The sequence below is a fragment of the Magallana gigas genome, chromosome 2, assembly GCF_963853765.1.
Source record: "Magallana gigas chromosome 2, xbMagGiga1.1, whole genome shotgun sequence".
Lineage (NCBI taxonomy): Eukaryota > Metazoa > Mollusca > Bivalvia > Ostreida > Ostreidae > Magallana > Magallana gigas.
In genome coordinates, this window is record NC_088854.1 from 16,619,076 (window position 1) to 16,642,499 (window position 23,424).

A 23,424-nucleotide genomic window follows, 5' to 3' on the forward strand; every position below is an offset into this window, starting at 1 on the left:
AATGTTTCTCCATAAGAAAGATATGGACCGGACAAGAATTTTGCACTTTTTTCTGCCATTCACCTTGACCTTGTCCAAATGACCTTGGGTCAAGGTCATGACACACCCTTAGGTCTTAAGCAATCTTTGTGTGAAGTAAGAACTTCCAATGTTTCTCCATTAAAAAGATATGGACCGGACACGAATTTTGCAATTTTTTGTCAGTGACCTTGATCTTGCCCGAATGACCTTGGGTTAAGGTCATGACACACCCTTAGGTCATTAGCAATCTTTGTGTGAAGTTAAAACTTCAAATGTTTCTCCATAAGAAAGATATGGACCGGACACGAATTTTGCACTTTTTCTGTTGGTGACCTTGACCTTGCCCGAATGACCTTAGTTCAAGGTCATGACCCACCCTTAGGTCATAAGCATTCTTTGTGTGAAGTTAGAACTTCGAATGTTTCTCCATAAGAAAGATATTGACCGGACACAAATTTTGCACTTTTTCTGCCAGTGACCTTGACCTTGCCCGAATGACCTTGGTTCAAGGTCATGACACACCCTTAGGTCATAAGCAATCTTTGTGTGAAGTAAGAACTTCTAATGTTTCTCCATAAGAAAGATATGGACCGGACACGAATCAAACAGACAGACGGACAGACGGACGGACAGACGGACGGACGGACGGACAAGGTGAATCCTATATACCCCCCCCCCCCAAACTTCGTTTGCGGGGGGTATAATGATATAAGGCATATGTATCTTTTCAACATAATTATCTTTTATATACTAAATAGTAGGTTTCAAGAGGAAGTTTAAAATGTTCAATTGTTAACAAGACGCACGACGATAGACGAAATTTAATTGTAATAAGTCAGATAACCTAAGTCACTCAGTGACCTAAATATTGTATGCATTAATATTCTTTTATCATATAAGGCTTTAATCTTATATTGAATACATACAAAGAAAGGAACACCAGTGCTTATATATACATGTAGTTTCAAGGCTGTCATGATTGTTTAATATTTTATGTAAAAATTTCACAACTTTAATTTAGGGTTTATTGAGCATTTCTATGACATATATTAAGGAGATGAAATACTTTAGTGTAAAGTCCAGAAATGTTAAATGCATATATACATATAACTTTGATCTAGCTACATGTATACTGTAAGTAGAACACACTAATTGTTATTTATCTTCTTTAACCCCTATTAAATTCCTTTATAGGCTCTGAGTGTGCCATTAACTGACTGCACATATTTAGGATTAGGTGGGGGCGAGTTGTAACAAGTACATGGTTGTACAGGGTTAGGGTTAGTTTAAGAGGTTGTTACCTGTCTGCAGACACACCAAATATGCTTGTTCAGCAATTTAGCTACATTATAGTAACATACATTAAGCATTAAATATGTCAGTAGTTTGTTTCATAATGTAATGAAGTTAAAGATCTGTAGCCTGTCCTGCTGGAAACTTCGGGTTGGCATGTCTTATGTCAACCTACATCTGCAGCTATTGATGTGGATAAACTACCGATGATTAATGTTGACAAAATTCTACAAATCTTGGGCCCCTTTTACACTTCATCTGCACGTGAAACATAAAATTCACGCGTATATCGAGAGTCGCCATTTTATATGTGAACTGCACTGCCTAACTTTACGTGGCTGTTGTTTATGTTTTAATAGAATATCAGAGGTAAAAAAGTAACGATATCTATAATAAAATGTATAGATAAAATGTATCATATAAATAATGATAATGACAAGATTCCAAATGTTTAGATAATTTTAATCTACGAAAAAGTACTTGTTGTATTAACCTGTTATCTGGAAGACATGATAATTAGGAATCCCCAAAACCCCGTAAATAGCAAAAAAGTTGACCTTTGACTCATACATGCAGAAAAAAAAGAATTGTGCGATTTTAATCCATGAGAAACTACTGTTCCAAACACTACTTGAATTTGAACTGTGATGTCTCCATCAAAATTCAAAACGCAGAAAAAAGAAAGGTTGGTACTCGTAAAATTGCGGAATTCTTGAAATAACTAGATCTCGTTACGAGTAACGATTAGGTCTTCCGCCCGATTTTGTTTTCATATGATACGATGAAATATCGATATTCTCTGCCAAATCTGCGATCTTGGTGAATCTAGGTTTTTTGTCTCGAGACCGAAAACGGACGAACAAAAGAGGTTTATGAAAATAAAAGCTAGGTTTTTTTTAAACATTTGTTTAGTGTACACCACTGTTAATCATGGAAGATGAAACACCAAAGATAATCAGTTAAACTTGTGAAAAAAATAAATTGTTTGAACTCTTCTGGTGAGTACCGAAAGTGACGGTTGACAAAAGAAAACCCGTTAAATATATCTTCAATCGATTGTCTATCATTTATAAAAGTTTGTGTCTCAATCACTTACAGTGACTAAAATCTCGCTGGTATCAATTTTGTAAAAAGGCTAGGTACCAAATATATTTGAAATCTTGATTGTTTTCAAGTTATCTGTAATACAGTTTACGAGTGTCTTGGCCCCTCATTTAAGGGGCCAGTCCCTTTTTCTTGAGTTCAATCGAAAGGTCCCACGAATACTAACATTTTTTGTTCTTACACCCATCTAAAATTGTTGTTCATTTTTGAGATACAAATGATTGAATATTTTAGGGGCCAGCCCTCTAGATCCTTAATGGGGACATACTTTAGAGTTTTGATTAGTGGAATCGATTAGAATCATCAATGCAAACATTTTCTTTTCTACATTGCCTAACAAAATATGTCTCCTTCTCAAGATATATTGCATCAAAGTTTAAGTACTTTGGCCCCTTAAAATCCCTACTTACGTCATAAATGGGTGTGAAAATGATTTTACCTGATAAATATTGCTACAATCAACAACTTTGCTTCTATCTTGCATTACAAAATTTTGATCGTTTTTAAGTTATTTGTAGTAGAGTTTACGAGTGTCTTGGCCCCTAATTTAAGGGGCCAGCCCCTTTTTCTTGATTTTGTTGGAAAGAACGTTTAATTATCTACTATTTTTGTTAATATGTCTTAACAAAATACCAACTGATAAAAAGATACAGATGAAAACGTATGAAAATTTTGAATGAAAATTCGTACTCAATTTTCGAGCCCAGTCGAGCTCCAAGAAATGGCGCCACTGGCGTAAAACAACATCATAGTGCACAACTTCAAACTATAGACTACCTATCCTGAAAATTTCATAGTCATATCTTTGATAGTTTCTGAGATCAGCTCTGCACAAAATAGGTCGTGAAAATGTGCAAAATGGCCGATAAATCGGTACCGGAAGTGACGACAGAAAAAATCTCAAAAATGTATGAAGTTTACATCAAGTCCCATCTTCTGTGAAAAAATGATTGAAATCGGTCGTATAGTTTTTGAGAAATCGCGTGCACAAAATTTGTGGAAAAAAAATAAGAAGAAGAAGAAATCGTACGAAAACTATAAGGTCTTCCGTTGGAAACGGAAGACCTTAATTAAAAAAAAATAAATTCCTCCATATAAACATTAACAGCAGAAGAAAATAAAGTGCGGCACTGTAGCAATTGGATACAACCACGACCTTTCAAAATCGCAATATGCTCCCAATTATCAATTAAAAAAATTACTGACGCATTCGGTTGAAAACGAATCTGTCATCTGACCATTTAAGGCATATTGACATAAGCCATGATTTTTGACAGAAAGGATATATTTCAGTGAGTTTTTATTAATGTGATAATTTGTTATTGACTATTACATTGTCACAGTTCTTCATCGCCGCCTTAGGAAAATCAACTAGACAAAATTGAGATAGTGACCATCTCATAGGGCCCCACTTAAATAATGGACCAAAGGATGAAAAGAATTTCTGAGAATTTTTCTTTCACCTTGACCTATAACTTCTTTGCCAGGAGGAAAATTGCTATTTTAATCTTATTACGGGCCGCCGGAAGGCGGTCCGTTATTTGATATACATTTAAATATTGTTACTGCGTTTCTGCGGGATAGTTCTTTTTTAATAAAATTGATATTAAGCTTATTTTTATGAATTAAAAGTAAATTTGCATGTAGAAATATGTTTTATGTCGTTTAGAAAATATCACATAATTTTTGTTTTACTCGTAAATGAAAAGTAGGTCATACTTAGTAGATTGTCGTGTTTGGCGCGTTTTTATCGAGACTATAATCTATTCGGAAAATTTCGGAGTTCTTCATTCTTTTCAAAACAATGCATCAGGATTCGTATGCGGGATATACTAAAGACCTGAAATACTAAAGACCTGAATGTCATTAAATTCTATATAAATGATATATTTGAATTTCTATGTGTCGTGTCAAATAAAATGACGTTGTGTGTGTATTTATTATATTTCCATGTAAAATGTGGTAGAAAATATCATGAAATGACATCCATATCAATTATTTACGCAAAAATATTACAGAAATGAAAATTTGAATTGACAGGAAAATTTGAACTAATCCATTTCTATTTTATCTTGTGGTCCCTTGAAATCATATTAAACTAATGTATTAAGTTTTCATTCAATACAATGCAACAACAAAAAACCAAAATGGTTTGAAATACGTCATCTCCAAGGGAAAAATAATGATGATTTGAACTTTGTATTAGAGTAATGTACAAATCGATGTGTTCTCCATTACTTCATACTATAGCAATGATCATACAATTACCGTTAGAAATGCTTACAGTAACGAACTCGATTCTTAATGATAATAGTAAAATGTTAAACTTCAAAACAAGTTGCTGAAAGTATATTAAAATTTACCATAAAAATTAGAACCACCAATTCTATTTTCTTCTTTGTGGTGTGTTTTTATGTAAACAATCAGTGATTCATAGAACATATATATTTTTGCGGCCCATTTGACGCTTGCGTCAATATGATTTCTTGTTACCTCTTACAAACAGGCATTTTTGTTCAATCTGAGAAAGATGAATCAAATGGTAAATAATCTACGATCGAAAAATGATTATACAGATATCCGCCACCACCTTTACATTGACTTGGTTCAAGGTCACTGCATTAGCCATTGAGCTTTGTTTAAGTATTAGTCAAATACATGTAGGGCTAAGTGGAGAATATGTATATGCTTTAAAAGGGGACTTTTGTGTGGTCCGATATGACCTTGACACTTGACCTATAAACTTCATTCAAGGTCGCTGCATATTCTTTGATCAAAGGCACTACATGTATATGGGTGATGTATGAGCCAAATTATAGCAAATGAAAAAAATTTTGCTCCGGACAAGGACTTTTCTTAAAATTCTTTTTTGACCCTCACATTTTATAATGAAAATTGCTTCAAGGTCACAACACACCCCTTACTCCAAAGCTATGTTTATGAGCCAAATAGGGCTAAATGGAAAATATATATGCTCTGAAAAAGGGAAATTTTGGTGGTCCGCAAGACCCTGCCCTTGACCTACAACCTTCATTCAGAGAGACTGCACACCCTTTGACCATAGACACTCTGTAAGTGAAGTATAAGCCAGACTGGACCAAGGGAAGAGAAAATACATCATTTCCCGGGAAAGATTTTTATATACAAGTTAAGCTTTTTTTAAAAAGCTTACCGTCTTTAGAACAAACCCTAAACAGCAATTAGTTATCAAAGACAGTTTAATTCTTTTTATGTAAATGTCACATTCCTCTACATAGCATGGCGAGTGGAACATTTTATGTCATGTGTCGTTTAAGCCTTCGTGTCTAAAATTGAGAGCTTGTAAGTTGAGAACGACTATAGGGTAAAAGGGATCTTAGGTAGGGTCGTAGACTCGTATTATTAGTCCCCTACCGGTTTTCACCGAAGGGGACTATAGCTTTCCTCTGCGTCCGTCAGTCCGTCTGTCCGTTTACACTTTTCTAGCGTCTGGTTGACATATTTTTGGAGAAAAATAATTTTTTATATTCCAATTGTTTAATGTTCGGGATCGATATTCTGCATAACTGCATTGTTTTCACAAACCGGTAGGGGACGTGTATTGCTTATGCAATACTCTCAGAATGCTTGTTTTTATAAAATCAAAGTTATCCCACTGTATTTATCTATCTAAGGTGCAAATAACTTTACCGATTTTAGCATACCGCATCAATTTTTTTTTATTTTGTATAGATATTTGAATAAACAATGCTAAAAGAAAAACAAATAATATCAATAGATATTACAGAATGTTACTTTCAACTATTTGGACCCGAAAACCAAAGGCTGAATTTCATTGCGATTTTGTAGTGCTTTTTCTTTTTCTCACTTTTTAAGATTTGAAATCTACGAAATTTGTTAAGTCGTACATGAAAAAGATCATCAGAAAATTATCTCCCTTGCGCCGAACAGTATTTCAACCAATGAAATAAATGTAATTTTTTACATCATGTATTTTCTACCAATCACAAAGGAAAGGAAGTGCACAACCCGCAGTCTGTAAATTATTTCCACTCTTTATACCGTCTTCCAAGGAAGATGGTAATAATTCTGCTAGTACCTTAACCTTAGACCTAGAAAAATGGTTCAAGATCACTGCACACCCTTTATCTAAAGGCACTCTGTGGGTAAAGTATGAGTCAGATTGGGCCAAGGGGAGAGGAGTAATGCTGTAGACAAGCGACCTCGGACGGAGATTTGGACGAAAAGACAGTCGGACAGACTGATCACTATTGGGCATCCGCAGAGTGGGGCCCTAAAAATGTTAGGAAGAATGTTAAATTTTTAAGTTTGAAATTTTTGCCCAGAAAACCGATGTAGCCAATGGTGTTGAGACTATCACGCGCTGTCAGGTAACAATATGTGAACTTAATGATGAAGTGGTACATTTCATTTTTCAATAGCATTGATGATTGCCCATAGGGATTGCTGCACCATCTGCAGTTATACATCATATTTTAGTCACGACTTCATTCACAACACATGACATATATCGGGGATTAATGAGCGTCGCCGTTTTTTAATTATGACATTATTCGGATAATCAATGATCCTTATATTTACTAGCATTTTGTTGCACATTGCTGGAAAAAATCTTGTTTAGAAAGAGATTTATTTGGCAATGAAAATGTTTTTGTTAAGTTTCAGTTTAAGAACAATTTTAGTGACAAGATGTTTGGTATTTGGGATTTCAGATTCCATTCCCGGAAAAGGACAAACACTTCAACAAGGTATGTGTGGTTTTTCTTAAAGTGTTTCTTAGTTCTACACACATTATCACCTGCACTGAATGAAAAAAATCACCTACATGATTTTTAAGTTTATTAAGTAATAAAATATGAGCGATAATATAATAAGATTGTTTGAGTACAGCTGCTTGTTAAGTTGATGCATTTTATGAAACTTTTGGATTTCACGTCCGTTCATTTGACATGTTACACATTTTTTTAACATAAAGATATTAGAGTGTCAAATTATATATATATATATTATATATATATATATATATATATATATATATATATATATATATATATATATATATATATATATATATATATATATATATGCACTCTGGTATTTGTACAATTTAGAATCATTTTCTGGATTTCCACCGCCAACAGATGTTATTAACGAAAAGATGACCGATGCTTTATGTGCATTTTGTCAGAATTATTTTCTCAAAGGAATGGATCCAACCACTTGCCAACAAAAGTTATGTGCCAGCACTTCTAACCATGGACAACAGCCAAATGTTCAAATATCTGATAATTTGGTATCTGTTTAATATGCAAATTTACATAGTTGTATAGTTGATGCTTAAACAATTAATGAAATAAATTGTAAATATTGCATGTAGGTACCTTCTTGACTCAATTTTTTTTTAAAATAAATTGTTCGGGGCATTAGTCTAATTCCATTATTTCCATTACTCTTTGTGTTACTAGGTTTGGAATACTTTAAGTCAATCCTGAGTGTTCTTATATAATTACATGCATTATATAAAAAAAATGACGAAAGGTGTCAGATAAGGCAAAAATTTTCAAGTTGTGATATTCGGTTAATCATAACAAACAGGAAAACATTTTAATAATACCCTTGAAATAAAAGATGATGTTACAGTTTATGACAGATATACAGGCATGATATTAAATTATTTCAAACAGAACCATTTGGATCTGAAAAAGCCATATTTTGAGTCAAAACAACCCCTCCCTCCCAATGTAGGAATATAGTACAATGTAAAATAATGTTATGTGATTCAACAGTTCTTTTAGCAGGGATTTGGAAACTGTCTACCTAAGGAACTATCTTTCAAATTAAAATTCGTTAAAAAAAAATTTCTTCAGATGGGTGGGTAAAATGACACGCTCTGATAAATAATTCTATTATGACTGCAGGTGTTCTCTGGCCTCATCCGTCGTTCTTTTTCTTGTGGCTTTAACTGAATTGTCTGGCGAGTAAAGGAAGTTACACAGAATGAATATGTGCCATTCAGTCAACTGAAATGTGACTGAATGGCAGTGATATGCCATTCAGGCACCTTTTCAGACCATTCAGTTGACTGAATGGCACAGATTCATCCTGTGTTATCAGCTTTCTTACTGCCTTCTTATGGCCCGGCTTGAAATGGCTGGGGCATATAAATGTAGTGTTACCTTGTTCCGTCTCTCTGTCATCACTCACTTTCCGATCATTATATCAACATCCGGTGCAAAAATTCAAATCAGATTTGATATAAGGATGCGTCATATGAATATACAGCTTGATTTTGAATATTCTTTCTCTCCGATGCATAATTTAAAGAACGATTTCTTATTAGGGCCCCGCAAGGATTTGCGGGTGCCCTATAGTAATCACTCTGTCCGTCCTTCTGTCCGTCCGTCCGTCCGTCTGTCACTCTTCTGTCCACAAATTTTCTTTTTTTTCTAATAACTTTTTTCATGGTTGCCCAATCAAGTTCAAATTTGGTATGGTAGTTCAGTAGGCAGAGATACATATTTTGATGCTAAGTTTGGTTCTCTATGTCTTCTGGTTTGGAGCTGGGGTGGTGGGGTAAATTCCTTAACTATGCATAATGATAATGGGCAAAGAGAGATAACTGCTGAGAATGTTACCATTGTATACAGTATTTGGAAGGCTGTGCAATATTTGTCCTTTGGGATTAATTAACCTTCCACAGGAAGAAAATCATTGAGATTAATTACTGCACTACCTGTGTCTTCAAAATGAACTTTGTATTGAAGTTAAGGTTAATTTTGAATGATGTATAGTATTGTGTACATTCTTAGAAATATGGATTTAAAATATATAATATTCATACTTTATTTTGGTTAAAATACCGTACACAATGATTTATGAAATTTTATTGAATTCTAAAATCAAAATATATATTAAGATATCCTTTTTCACTATTTTATTTTTTAATTATTAATTTTATTTTTTTCTGCCTTTATGCTGTTAATTTTAACAGGTAATCAGATAATAACCCCATTCTGTCATTTCTGAAAAAAAAATCTTATTGTAAATTTAGAAGAAAAGGATGAGAGAGCAGAACAATTAATCCCCTGGGATTAATTATCTTGCCTGCTGCAGAAAATTTAGAGGCTTATCTCTATCTGTCATATGAAGATTAATGAACACCTTTGTCTGCAACTGATGTTTGTTTTGAAGTTGAGGTCAACCCTGGGTGATACAATGTATTTGCATTCACTGAAGGCTTGCATTTTATAAAACACCTGTTTAAATCTTTTTTAAATACACATTTCATTTAGTTTTTTTTACAAGACATGAGGTTATCCCTGTTTTATGCAGATACAAGGTTACTATTTTGAGTTTTTGGACATTCAGGAATTATCTTGAAATTTTAAAAATACAGTTCTTACTTATAATTTTCATTTCTTTTTTTTACCACCTTATATATATTGCAGTTCTTTACATCTTATGCCGGGCATTTATTTTTCATCATTGTTAATATAAAGAGGATGGAATTCAAAGTTTTTTTCACTTCTCTATATTAATTGTCATAGCGGGGCCCTTCCTGACTGGTCAGTTTTCTAGTTACATTTATTTATAATATTTCCAATTTGTATACTTTAAAACAAGCTTTTGTTTTTAAACCACTATTTTTTCATGCAGCACATGCTACGTATTACTACGAAGCGCAACTAAAACCGTTTTTCGGTTATGCTATAAGACACGCCCATTTTTTGACACTCATGTTTAATGAAGTTATTGGGTGTTAAGGTTCAAAATTGATTAATTATGTTATCACAGACAAAGACAGTTGAAAACGTAAATATTTCAGTGTATATTCCTGAATTTAATGCAGCTAAGCTCCAACCTCAACAGATAAGGAGTATCCTGGACGGTTATGTTATATTTTTAAGGTGTTTTTCCGATCTCTGCCGGAGAGGCCCAACAATGTTCGATTGGGGATGTGGTGTTCGGGCGGGACTCTTTTGATCTTATAGTGAATAAAAATTATTACATTTAAAATCGTCTTATCCACTTCTAGTTATTAAGCTGACAACCTAATATTAATTTTGTGAATATTCCTTTATAAAAGAGCATCTACATTGTATTAGGCAATTTAGTGCATAGTAAAGTTTAGCAAGTTGATCTCTATGGGCACTGCGAATTAATGGCCACATAATAAACAATGAAACCGTTACAAAAATTGTGAAATTTATCCAAGGATCAGGGGTTCTGGTAAGTAGGCTCTGTGGTTATAAAGTGACTTTCGATAAACTAAAAACAATCGTCTTTTTTACATAGTACTGGAATTTACGAAACATAAAGCGATCAAAGTAAATGCATTGTAAGAGTTAAGAAAATGCATCAACTAGATTAGTGATATTGGTAAAGGTACAGTTTGGTTAAAATGCCTGTATCTCAGGTGGCCTCTAGTAAACGAAAAGTTGTTTGTACTTAATAGTCTCATAAATGATTGCTAAAGTACAAAATTAATTATTCTGTACTAGGAAATATCTAATACCACCTTGTATAAAAAAAAAAATACATCGACAAACACTTTCTTTTTAGTCCTGCATTGTCATTGCTTGTTACAGCTGTCAAAATACAGAAGTCATATGATTTCACCTGTGATAGGTTTTTAGCAGTCATTATGACATAATTTTAAATTACGTGGGGTTCATTATTTATGAACAACAATAGAGGAAGATGTCGACATCCGTTCTCATTTTTATTTTCGTACCATCAGTTGTGTTTGCCTTACCTTCTCGGACTGCCCCACCACTAATTCAACAAGGTAAGGTTATTCAAATCACGATTATTTTCATTAAAGTTTTCCCCTATCCTTTAACGCCCAATTAATCATCAACAGTATTGTCTTCTCTATATTTTTTTAAATAATTTTCACCATCTATACCCAATCATTGTTGTCTATTAAGAAATTCAAATAATTTGTACATACATGTAGCGATCGGGCCGGTTTTAAAATAAGGGGTGTCTGTGCAATATTATTACATCATGCATTACTTCTGTCCTAATATACATGTGGTCGACTACATCTGAACTTTTTTGTTATAAAAGTTTATAGTATATTAGAATGTGGTATGTAGTGGATTTTTCCACAAAGCAATGATATTGTTTTCTTATGTGAAACTTTCTATGGCATACTTGTAGTTCAATACACAAATGTACGTAGATTTAGATTTCTGTTTCTTATTTTTGTATTTTAATTTTCATCTAGACCTACAGCACTCCATTTGAAATAACTTGTTTATTCAGATTATTTAAGTTCACTTCATTTAAGCGTAGGCAGAATAGGACAATGAAATATTAATAACAGACAAGAACTGAAAAGCTGCATATTTGATTAATGGACGATTTAAAAATTAAGGTCGACAAGGTTAATTACTGCAAATGTACGAATAAATACACAACATAATTGGCAGAAGCAGTCAATTTTTTTTTTAAAAATACATGCGACACGATGCACATAATCCATATTAACTTGCTCAAACCGTAAAAAAAAAATGGTAACCAATTAAAGTAAACGCAACGCGGGCACGCCCTACTTGTTGTAAAAAAGTGTTAGGCAAAAGCCCCGTCAACACAAAACGACAAAAAGATCATTAAAGTCCTGTGCAACGCAGTGAATTAGCAAGAGGTCCACATGCCTTGACGGTCAACCGAGCACCATAGCCCTTAGATGGACTTGTCATTGAGTCCCCTGTTTACATTTTAACCTTCATTTTGAAGTATAAACCCTAACCCCTGACTCCCCGCTGTTATTATTTGATATTTTCAAAAACACTAATTCATGAAAATGAGGTGGGTTGGGGTTTGAGAGTCGTTGGAATCTCGGATTATCTATACCTTAGCTCCAGGGGCAGAAGCACGCAAAATACACACACTCAGCCTATTTCTTCAAGTGTACAATGCTCATGATATTTGAGTAAGTTTCCTAAAATAGAATACAGATTTAATTCAATATGGACAAGTGACAATTTACCAATTTAAAATTGTAATGTATGACTCGTAGCAATCACCCCGAGTAAAAATAAATGATCAGTTTATGACCATACCCCCCCCCCCCCATTATAAACATCTTCTTTTTACAATTTAAAATCAGGACAATATGATTTTTGCAATGCATGATTTAATCTCCCAACACTCGGATAGTAAAGAAAATATTTTTAAATCAATACAATTTGACTGTGGCCATATTGGCAAAGCCTTGGGGTTTTAATACCAAACCCACGGACATTGAATTTCACAATTCTGGTGTGGAACTTCATGGGCATCATAACCATGCATTTAGTTGAAATCATAATCATGCATTTGGTTTTCCTCAAAAATATATTCGAAAAAATTCTAATATTTAATAACGTTTTACCATATACCCATATTGGCCCCATGTAACAGGGTCATGAGTTTCACAATCTAACAAGAGGGCCTCATGGACAATGTATTCAGTTTTTCTTAAATAAACGTTGGAGTACAGACGAAGATTTTAATGGTTTTATACAGTTTTGGGAGTTTCAGTTTCCTGTGCAGTTACTCTGGCGAACCGGAAGTGGAACATCGTTTGGGCCTCAGCAAAAAGTACTACCGCTGACAAGACTTAGTACTTAAAAATAACAAATTCGAACTAATGTATCCAGAAGTATAGTTTTTCATTGAAACTTATTTATAAAAACCTTGAAAACAGTCCGATTTTAAATGAACATTATAGATATTTTTGTGGTCGTATATATTTCAACGCCAGAGTTCAATATTGCTTGGATACAATCATTTAAAAATATTTCGATAACTAGCTGGTGTAAATGCATATCATAGAGTTTGATGGCGTTAATTATATCCCTAAATACTACACAGCATGATGCATGTGGGGTTTTCCCGTCTATACATGAGCTCGGAATTATTTTTGGAAAAGCCTGATAATTCATATTAGAAAAATATACGCAATTTTTCATATACAGCTAAGGAACTACTTGCCAAACAAAATAACAAACCGTTGATTTAAGCATAGAAATAATCAATAAAATCAATTCCCGTCATTACTTTGATTACTAAAGGCTACACTGGTCCAATCTAGGGTCTGTACCCTTTACCCTAGTGGTCATTAATTTCACAATTTTGTTACAGGGCTTCATGGAAATCATAATGGTTACCAATTCAGTGTTTGAAATAACCGTCAGCCCAACCGCCCGAGACGCATAACTTTTGTCACGGGCGAACAATTTTGTTTGTACGAGTGCCTGACTGGACGTGGATATTTTTGAGCCAAGTATATATAGTATCGGCATCGGAGTTTGAAGATTTTCTAACTGATTCTTATCACACTATCGCTTTCCTTGTATAGTCTTTTGACAACAGTCAAGACAAGTGTTTAATTCACGTAGACTGTGCTTGACATGTGAAGATGGTGAGGTAGAGTCTCAAGACATGCTACGGAATAATATAGGATAATCTCAGCGACATATCTCGAGGCTGAAAATTTTTAACGTACGTCTTTTCCTAATCTCAGACCAGTGCGACAAACAGAGTTGCAGTAAAATTTGCTCCAACTTCCTTCTATTAATAGTAATACGATAAATTAAATCAACTGCCCGCTTCGACCTTTTACTTTGAAGATCGTTTTAATTCCCTAAATCAACATAAAATGTTAGTATCCTACCATTTAATTGTTTAAATCCCACAAAATATGAACTTGTTTACTTTTCAATTCATTTCTCATTGAAGAGATTCGGAAGAGACAACAATTTTATGACGAAACGAAAATCGAAAAACAGATTTTTTAATGTTTTACATGCAAATGAAAAAAATGAACAAATGTCAATTTTTTTCTCCGGGCTGGTTGAATTTTAACAGGACTGGCAACTTATACTAGCTGTCAGCCCTGAGTGTCTAGCTAATATTTTGACGAGTTTAAAACACTGTTACCATTCATTTAGTTTTCCCCCACGATATTTCAGATTCTTGTATATAAAAATCTGGCCTTTTTGCGTTTTTGTTTGGCCCGCCAAAGAGGCCCCGCGGGCGGTAAAGCCACGAGTTTCTAAATTTTGATTCCTCTTACCATAGAAGTACTTCACATAAAAAAATAGTAACAGACGAACACCAATTGTAAAAAGTCACCTAATAATTCAAGTGACCTAAATCTTTAAAAAAAAAAAACCTTCATAATTAAATCAGATCCAACCCCAAGCACGAGGTCTTAAGCAGCACGATAAATTCCCGGAGAAGTTACACTGTTTACATGAATAGGGATGTAGGGGTGTGTTCCGAGTGGAGTTTCCAAAATATGTATCCCATCCTCTTTAAACATCATTATTTTCCCCTCGCGCAACATATAGCATCGCTGCTGTGCGTGTATGTGTGTGTGTATAGCTTGGAAGCAAGTTTAAAGAAAACCCTTGCACGGATATTTATCAAACTTCGTACACTTATTCGGCATGGTAAAGGACAAACCCAATTAATTTTCAAGTCAATTAGTTGAGTACTTTTAAATATATCGTTAAAATAACACAGTTTTCGACAAATTTTATGTACGGCTTGACAATAACTACTTCTGCTTCACTTCTGTGAAAACAAAGTGAAAATAAGCAGTTCAAATCAACAACTTGATATTTTTAGCCGGGCTCTGCTGAAAGCAGAGTCCTGGTTGTAGGCAGGCAAATCGCCAATGTTACTATAAATAGCACAACTTCAAAAGTAAACAAAAAACCAACCAGCGTCGAAGTAAAAGCTTCCGCTATACCAAATAGTTACACAAAGAGCCATGTTTTGTCAAAAGTGTTGTTTTTTGTTTTTTGTTTTATTTTATTTCAAGAGAATTGTCTTTCTTTTTATGTTTTCTTATTAATTACGTGTTTTAAAAACAAGACTATGCATTTTGGATACATACAATGCGCATGAATTTCCACGAACTACTTTGCTGTGCATTGAAGAAATGGGGATTGAATTTATAACGCTTGTTGGAAAATTCAAGGCAGCAACTGATGCATTTTTTTTACTAGACATTTTTATGTTTATAGCCGCTTACAAAATTTGGTCGCTCTCTGACATTAAAATCATGAGAGAGAGAGAGAGAGAGAGCGAGAGAGAGCTTTTTTCAGTCTTTACTACACAATATGCATAAAGACACATCAATGGAGCCCGGCTTTCAGTACTTCAGTACTTTGATTTGGATTTAGATCTAGTACAGGTTAAGAAAAAGTAGTTTTTGTAGAAATGGAGGATTAGTAGAATGTTGTCTCCTCATTTACATAACGGTATATTCCTAAATAATGCATCCCACACACAATAACTAATGTCGCCAGGGGATACTCCGCTTAGCGCTGCCCTTATTTTGATATATATTTTGATAAATTTCAGGTTATATATTATATTTATACATTCTTAAAATAATGGTTAGTTTTGTAATCGAAAACTTAGCGGAAGTAAATTTCATTTCGTTTTACACTTTAAAGCTGACGTGAATTCATAAAAGCCTTTGGTCGCCATATTAGTTTCGATCGCTCCTCTACTGCCACTGGGGTACATATACTGGTCGAGAAAGTTACGGTCGGTTGCTTTCCGATCGAGGCATTCAGGTTGCACGGACTTCTAAATGCATCCAATACACATTGCAGTAAAATGTTTGCAATAAAGAATAAAGGAAACAACAATCAATAAAATACAAAATATATTTATTCTTTGAAAGAATTTTCAAGGTACTCTAGTATCCGTATTATTTTGCACAGATAGTGCTGCTGTCTTACTTTCACATGCACATCGAACACGTGTGTCGTCGATACAGAGTGCATAACGTCTGCATCTTTTTGAAACCCCGGCGGCACTACATCCAACCCAGTAGCTAAATGATAGTAATTCCAAGAAAGTAACAACGTAACAGCGACTCTTATCCATCGGTTATATAAAAACGCTCCGTTTCCATGCGATCTTTGACATTGCTCGATTACCCACAGTGTGTGGTTGCGCATGTGCGATGCTATAAGATAAACAGGAAAAGGGTCTACAAATATCGAGGATTTTTTATGTTTATGTGCCTTGATTTCAGTCTGTCATGTTTCGTCGTTCATTGGATATATTCCTTATCAGTGCAATGGTTGTCATATTTTTTTTTTGTTGTACACGTCTTTTCGTCCAAGGTAACGTGTTTGGGTGATGAAATACCTGAATGCGGTGAAGCATGAATAGTGCTCTCGGCCTTATATAGGGGGTGTGTAGCGATGAGCAGAACAATAGAAATCGACAACTAATATGGCGGTAGTCGGAGATAAAAGGGAAATACTGCGTATTTATGAATTCATGTCAGCTTTAACCAAGAAAATATTAAAGCGGTGTTTTTGTTTTTTTAGAGAACCCATTTACAGACCATTTGGTTTTGGGGCGTCAACAACCGTCTCGTTCACTAGATAGTATTGCATCGCCCAGGAATGCACTTCCAATGATATCTACTGAAGAACGCCAAGATCTGTGTCAAATTTGTCAAAGGTTTACGTCAGAAAAACCCTTAGAATGTAAAACTTACTGTGCAAAGATTCTAAAAGGCAAAACGTCAGCTACTAAATCAGGTTGGAAAGGTTTATGCATCATCCGGAGGAATACACTTTTCAAATTCACATACATGTAACAGTTGCTTCATATTTTTTTTTCTTATTCAGGTTCCGACTCTAGGAAAAAACCTACAACACTGGGAGATGCTCTATGTGACTTTTGCAAGAAATACCCCAAATTCCGATTATCAGAAATATGCAAGAAAAAATTATGCTCTAAATAAACGAATGGAACTCATCTGCAGAAATAGAATAAAACAATATTAATCTATCCAAAAAGATACATATTCAGAAGTCTTAAATTTTCAAAATAAAAAAAACAAAACTGTTTTTCTATCTATAAATGGTGGTTATATTTGAAGAATCTTGTCTTTTTGTAAAGGCTTTTGAAAGTGTTATGATTGGTTGTAATTTTTCGCAACTGAACTCCCTAATTATGCCCCCCCCCCCCCCTTTCAAAGTAGGAAGTGCATATTGCTTTGTTGTGGTTCGTTTGTCTGTCTATCGGCGAGTCTACCAATAGTTTCTGTTCATTTTCGTCGCAGAGGTTGTACGTATTGAGATGATATTTGGTATACTGATTTATAATATATATATATATATATATATATATATATATATATATATATATATATATATCTAAATCACAAAAGTATTTTATAATTTGCAGTTAGTGTTTTTTGATTTAGGGTACGATCAAGCAATTTTCGACAGTTATGCCCCTTGGGCTTATTAAAATTACGCTTATTTGCAGTTTCCGTTCATTTTCTTTGCAGAGGTTGCACGTATTGAGATGAAAGGACTATGTGCGATATTATGCATTTTTCGCCCCCCAAATTTAAAAATATGGGGCAAGATTGTTGAAATCATTTTGAAAACAAGTGTGTAAAAGGTTATCACCACAGGGACGTCATAATGTAGAAATTACGTCATGAAGATTGGCCTTTTTGATAAATTGATGTTTTGTAGCAAAATATGAGTGTTTTTCAATGGTTTTTCGACTAGAAAACATCGAACGCAGGCTTGCTTACGTATCAGTTTCTAGTACGATGTGTATACTTGTGTGAACAAAACCATATGTGCTCTTGAAATCGCTCTTGAGCAGACCTGCTCTCTATTCCTCCGAATGCAAAATATAAAAAAAAGGCAATATTTTCATTTGTTTGCAAAATTGCGGGAATTGGGTCATTTAGGTGACGTCATAGATAAACAGCGAATGAGAAATGATGACTAAAACCAAAGTTAAAGTGAAAGGCATCCTCTGTCCTATGATTTTTAAGTTTTATTCGTAACGAGACTATTTAAAAATTGGTTATAACTGGGGGCAAATAATTGACTATACTTAATATAGTCCTTTGATTAACAGATTTATCATGATAATATCTTATGTAAAGTTTGATTTTGGGTACGATCATTCAATTTTTGACAGCGTTATGCCCCTCGGACTTAAAAAAAATTCCACTTATTTGCAGTTGCCAGTTTCCGTTCATTTTCTTTGCGGAGGTTGCAAATGACGATTTTTGTGCCTCACAGGTTTCATAGTTTAATGTAGGTTTATATCCCGTATGTAAACAATTGTTTAGGATCTCTTTGAGAACTCCAATGCTCAATATGTGATATGAGTATAAAATCATTCTGTTAGAAAAGGGACCCTATTATAATCATAAGATATCCAGAAGGGGGGGGGGGGGGAGGGGTGGGTTGAATTTTTATTTATACAGGATCTAAAAATATTGCACCACATTGTATAGATATTTTATATTATGACTCCATGAAGCTGATTTTATCATGTCTATTGTTGCTCAGGTAAGCTATGTGGCCTCTGGTTTTGCAGTTTCGAGGTTTTCTTCGCTTTGAATAAAAACTGGCGTTTCATTTCTGCAATATATATTCGCCTTTCTATAGGAATGCTTTGTGCTAATTTTGGTTGAAAATGGACAAGTGGTTTTAGAGAAAAAGTTCAAAATGTCAAAATGACAGACGGACGACGGACAAAATGTGATCAGAAAAGTTCATTTGAGCTTTCAGCTCAGGTGATCTAAAAACATTGCATATCCTTCTCAGTAGTATTACTATTTATAAAGCTGGGCAAAGGAAAATGGAAAAAAAAGATTCCGAAATATAATACATTTGTAACGTGTTTGGGTTCGGTGATTGAGACCAGTCTGGGGAATGTGTTAATTTAATAATCATATATGAATACCGGCATGAAACTACAAAAATTACGAGTCAATATATACAGATATAGTTGTAAGGATGACCTATTCTTGAGCATACAAAACAAATAATTCACAAAATAAAAAAAAGGATGGGGCTTGATGATCTGTGGGTTATAACCCGGGGCTCTATCCGAGGCACAGGTCAGCCTTGAGATCTGTCCTGGTAAGGCTATATGCCTATATCATATGTACAGGGCTAGATCCCTGCACCGACACAAGCTGCAGCCAGCTACACTTCGTTAATAAAATATGATGAAATATTAACGCTCGATTTAAAGATTAACCCAATACGAACACTGTGCAGTCGTATTAACGTACATGTACCTACTCCTTTGACAGTCGAACAGAGAATCGCCTCTTCTCTCGAGTGTGCTAGCGCTCTTATAAATACTAGTGTCATCCGGGCTATCTTCGCACAATACCATTAGCACCAAAGATAACACGCGTATGATATAAAAATTATCAGAACCCCAAACCCGATCAGATGTTACACATTGTATAAAGAACTATAAGTTCGTTTTTAATTGGTCGTTTACCGGTGTGATACCTTGAAATACAGTACCCGTGTTGTACACTTTCTCTCCTTTGTGATTGGTAGAAATACATGATGTGAATATCAACATTTATTTCATTTCATTGGTTAAATGTTGTTCGGCGATGGGATATAATTTACAGGTGGTCCTATTTATACCACTTATTAATTATCCGAGATTTCAAATCACAAAAAGTGAGAAAACGAAACAATATAATAAATTGCTACAAATGAAACGAGGCTTTGATTTTTCTGTGAAGACAGGTTTAGAGCATTATTCTTTCTTATCTCTATAACACATCTGTTCATTTTATAATGCAAACATGCAGTTAATGTTATATTGATTTGGTAAAGTTAACACAAGTTGAATAAAATTATTTTGTAAAGTTACGAATGCCTGTGGGTTTATCTTCGCTAGCCAAGGGTTATCGGTCCACTTCGCTCCCCATAAACCTTTGGCAAATCTCATTACGAAAACTCGGTGAGAAGCTCCGTTTTATGATTGGCTGCAGCTGCAAGTAGCTGGTATTTTGTCATGAATGCTTATACATGTATATATTAATGACTGTTTTACCCCCCGGTCCAGGTACCTTCATACACTACAAATAAAAAAGTCCTTGCTTTCCCTACTTTATATCTTCATTCATTGTGAAGAGTCCCGGTGAGAGAGCCAACTTCTTATTAAGCTGTTTGAAGAAAGTATTTTTATTTACAAATCATCACAAACACATTATTTTGATAGATGCAAATACATGTATCAATCAAATTAGCAATGTTAGTCAAACTGAAAAAAGAAATTTAATAGGAATGCAAAGAAAATATGGAAAAACATATCAACATAAATATGCAAATAAAAATGTATAACAAAACAACATAAATGTTAAAAAAAAAGGTAACAATAATAAAAAGAATTCAACTTCAACTACAAACATGTTTCTACCTCTGTTACATAACTATAACCATCATTCTTTTGGCACACAGTTGCCGAAACACGTGAGTGCAAGCTCTCTGAGCCTCCAAAATATCTGTATTATGAATTATGATACTGCATGTACATCATACCCAAGCAACTTTTCAAGTCAGATTTTTAAATTGAAAAATCAGAAATCTCAAGAATATTAATAGTTAGACTTGTTCACTAAGTAAACAAGAATAGAATTCCTGGGTCCCCCGCCGGTCAAGCAGTATACTAGTATCGACCAAGGCTGATTTAGGAACTTGACCAAGGTATTAGTGGTATAAACATTTGGTATTAATTTCATGTAAATCCGTCAAAATTTGTAGGCATGAGAGCGCTTACAAGGTCAATTTTTTAATAAAACGGAGTCATTATTGTGGTCAAAGTCCCATAACTCCAACAACAAGTATCGACCAATGCTGATTTTCGAACTTGACAAAGGTAATAGTAGTATAAACATTTGGTATAAATTTCATGTATATCCGTCAAAATTTGTAGGCATGAGAGCGCTTACAAGGTCAATTTTTGGATAAAACGGAGTCATTATTGTGGTCAAAGTCCCATAACTCCAACAAAAAGTATCGACCAACGCTGATTTTCGAACTTGACGAAGGTAATAGTGGTGTAAACATTTGGTATAAATTTAATGAAAATCTGTCATAATTTGTAGGCATGAGAGCGCTTACAAAAAAGTGTGACGGACGGACACACGGACGCACGGATGGACGCCCAGCATTTCTATGTCCCCGCTCCGCGTTGCGGCGGGGGACAATAAAAACTGACAAAGTTTACTTACAACCGCTTTGGTGCTTTACTGGAGACCATTAAGTTGAAATTCTCATTTAGCTGTGTGGATCCTATGTGTGAGAGTTCACTGGCTTTCTTTGAATACTTCTCAAACATGTCCTCTTAAGCAGTACGAAGAACAGTACAGGACAAAGGTTTACCATATGGCAGATGTTTGGGTTTGTAACCTGTTTTTTGACTTTTGCACCATTGACCACAAGTCAGCTGATGCTCTCCTATAAAAAATACATAAATTGTAGAATTGTTAAGAATTTTAATGAAAGAAATTAATCAATGTATAAAAGTCACATTTGTAGTAAAATTCTCTAACCATATAAGTGAGGAACAATATTTCTAAGATCAGTCTCAATCTGAGAAGGGTTGTCCTTATTCTGCTGAATGCAGTACATGAAGCATAGTTCCATGTGCCCCCTGACTTTGACATTTCTTAAAACTTTGTGGGCACTACTTAGCTCCACCAAGGCACCAGTGAATCCCTTCTTAGTGTGATTACTATCGGAACGTTTGGATATGTTTGGATTGACATGAGCCTTTACTCTGGCAATTGTTGTAGAGTCATTGTCCATTATCAAAGTATCTACCTAAAAAGAAATGTAATATGCCCTACACATTAAGCAAAATGTTAATAAAACTGTAAAATAAAATTCTGTGTTTTCATTATGTTTATTTTATGTCTGCTTTTAATAAATTGATAGAAATATTTTGCAATTACCTTTCCCCCTGACGTCTCTACCTTCTCGAGCATCTCACATGCCATGGCCGGCTCCATTGCTTTCGCTGATCCGGTCCAATTTTTACAGCACTGATGTACACGGGGAGGATTACCTTTGGATTTGGCAGCAGCACATATCCTGCATTTTTTCCCTTTTACAGAGAAACTTATGATTTTCTTTGACTTTTCTCCAAACAGAGATGCATGCCCTACATATGAATCAAACATAAGCAATGTACATCACTCACAAGAACACTTTGAACAAGATAAACATTATTGTATTTATATACCATAAATTATATTCATATATCTTCATGCATGATGCAGAACTCACCGGTAAGACTATTATAGGCTCGTCCAGTACCCCGTTTTTGCCAGGCACCATCAAAGCTGGCTGACTCTCTTCACTCCTAAATTAATAGTATTTTGAATTTTAATTTTAAAATTCAAGTTCTGAATAAACTACATGAAAGTATACATTTTTGTGGTAAAAAAAAATTAATAATATAATACAATCTTATTTCCTCTTGCAGACTTTTTGGGCATGTTTCTTCTGCCATTTCTCCAACTTGCTGTCCAACCTCCCTCTCTCTATTCTTTAAGTTTTCTGCGACACACATGGTATATTCAAGGCAGCCAGGAGGGTATTTACATGGGTTTCACCATATCCTCCATTAACCATACCTATTAATCAGAATTTATTTATATTAAAATTACAACCAAAATTTAAAAGTATCTAAGACAAATTTTCAGTCCTTGACTTGGTGATGGTGATGACTTTTCTTTTTCTTTCGTTGCGCGATTCAATCTTCCTTTTTTTAAACCTTCAATTTGCTTTAACAAAGAACTTCTAACAAATTTGCCCTTGTATGTCTCGGCGCCAAACATCGTTGTGATTGTACATAATCGGAAATGGCGAGCGCAATGAAAAATTAGAACCAAAAACGGTAAATCCGAACAGTTATCGTTTTCGATTTTAAAGCTTATTATATCCACTAAATTGATGACGCGTCTGAGTAGGGACCTACCTTAACATAACTGTTTTATTTCAAATTATTGTATTCAGTTTCCTTAATCAATTCCAATATGTCTAGTGGTGCGATTTAATTTTAATATATTTCTTATCGATTTGAAAATAAAATTTTGAATAAATTGAAAAGATTTGTATGTATTATAGTTTAAGAACGACGTTCTGTTCCCGTTCACTTGGTGGCTATTTTACATGCACA

The 23,424-nt window shown here is 34.4% G+C and overlaps 1 protein-coding gene and 1 long non-coding RNA gene across 2 annotated transcripts; one reads left to right on the plus strand and one right to left on the minus strand.

Annotated features, from left to right (window-relative positions):
* The first annotated feature begins 10,990 nt into the window (after window positions 1-10,990).
* LOC105342107 (uncharacterized) lies at window positions 10,991-17,297 on the plus strand. Its single transcript, XR_010710109.1, has 3 exons — window positions 10,991-11,206; window positions 16,770-16,985; window positions 17,076-17,297. It is a non-coding gene; the product is annotated as an uncharacterized lncRNA (long non-coding RNA).
* Window positions 17,298-21,300: 4,003 nt separating this feature from the next.
* LOC109620423 (uncharacterized) lies at window positions 21,301-22,876 on the minus strand. The gene is made up of 3 exons (XM_066073287.1): window positions 22,530-22,876; window positions 22,196-22,404; window positions 21,301-22,064 (listed from the first exon to the last, which is right to left on the minus strand). Exons 2-3 carry the CDS (start codon window positions 22,250-22,252, stop codon window positions 21,789-21,791), a joined length of 333 nt encoding a protein of 110 aa, XP_065929359.1. The 5' UTR covers window positions 22,253-22,404; window positions 22,530-22,876; the 3' UTR covers window positions 21,301-21,788.
* Between the last annotated feature and the right edge of the window lie 548 nt (window positions 22,877-23,424).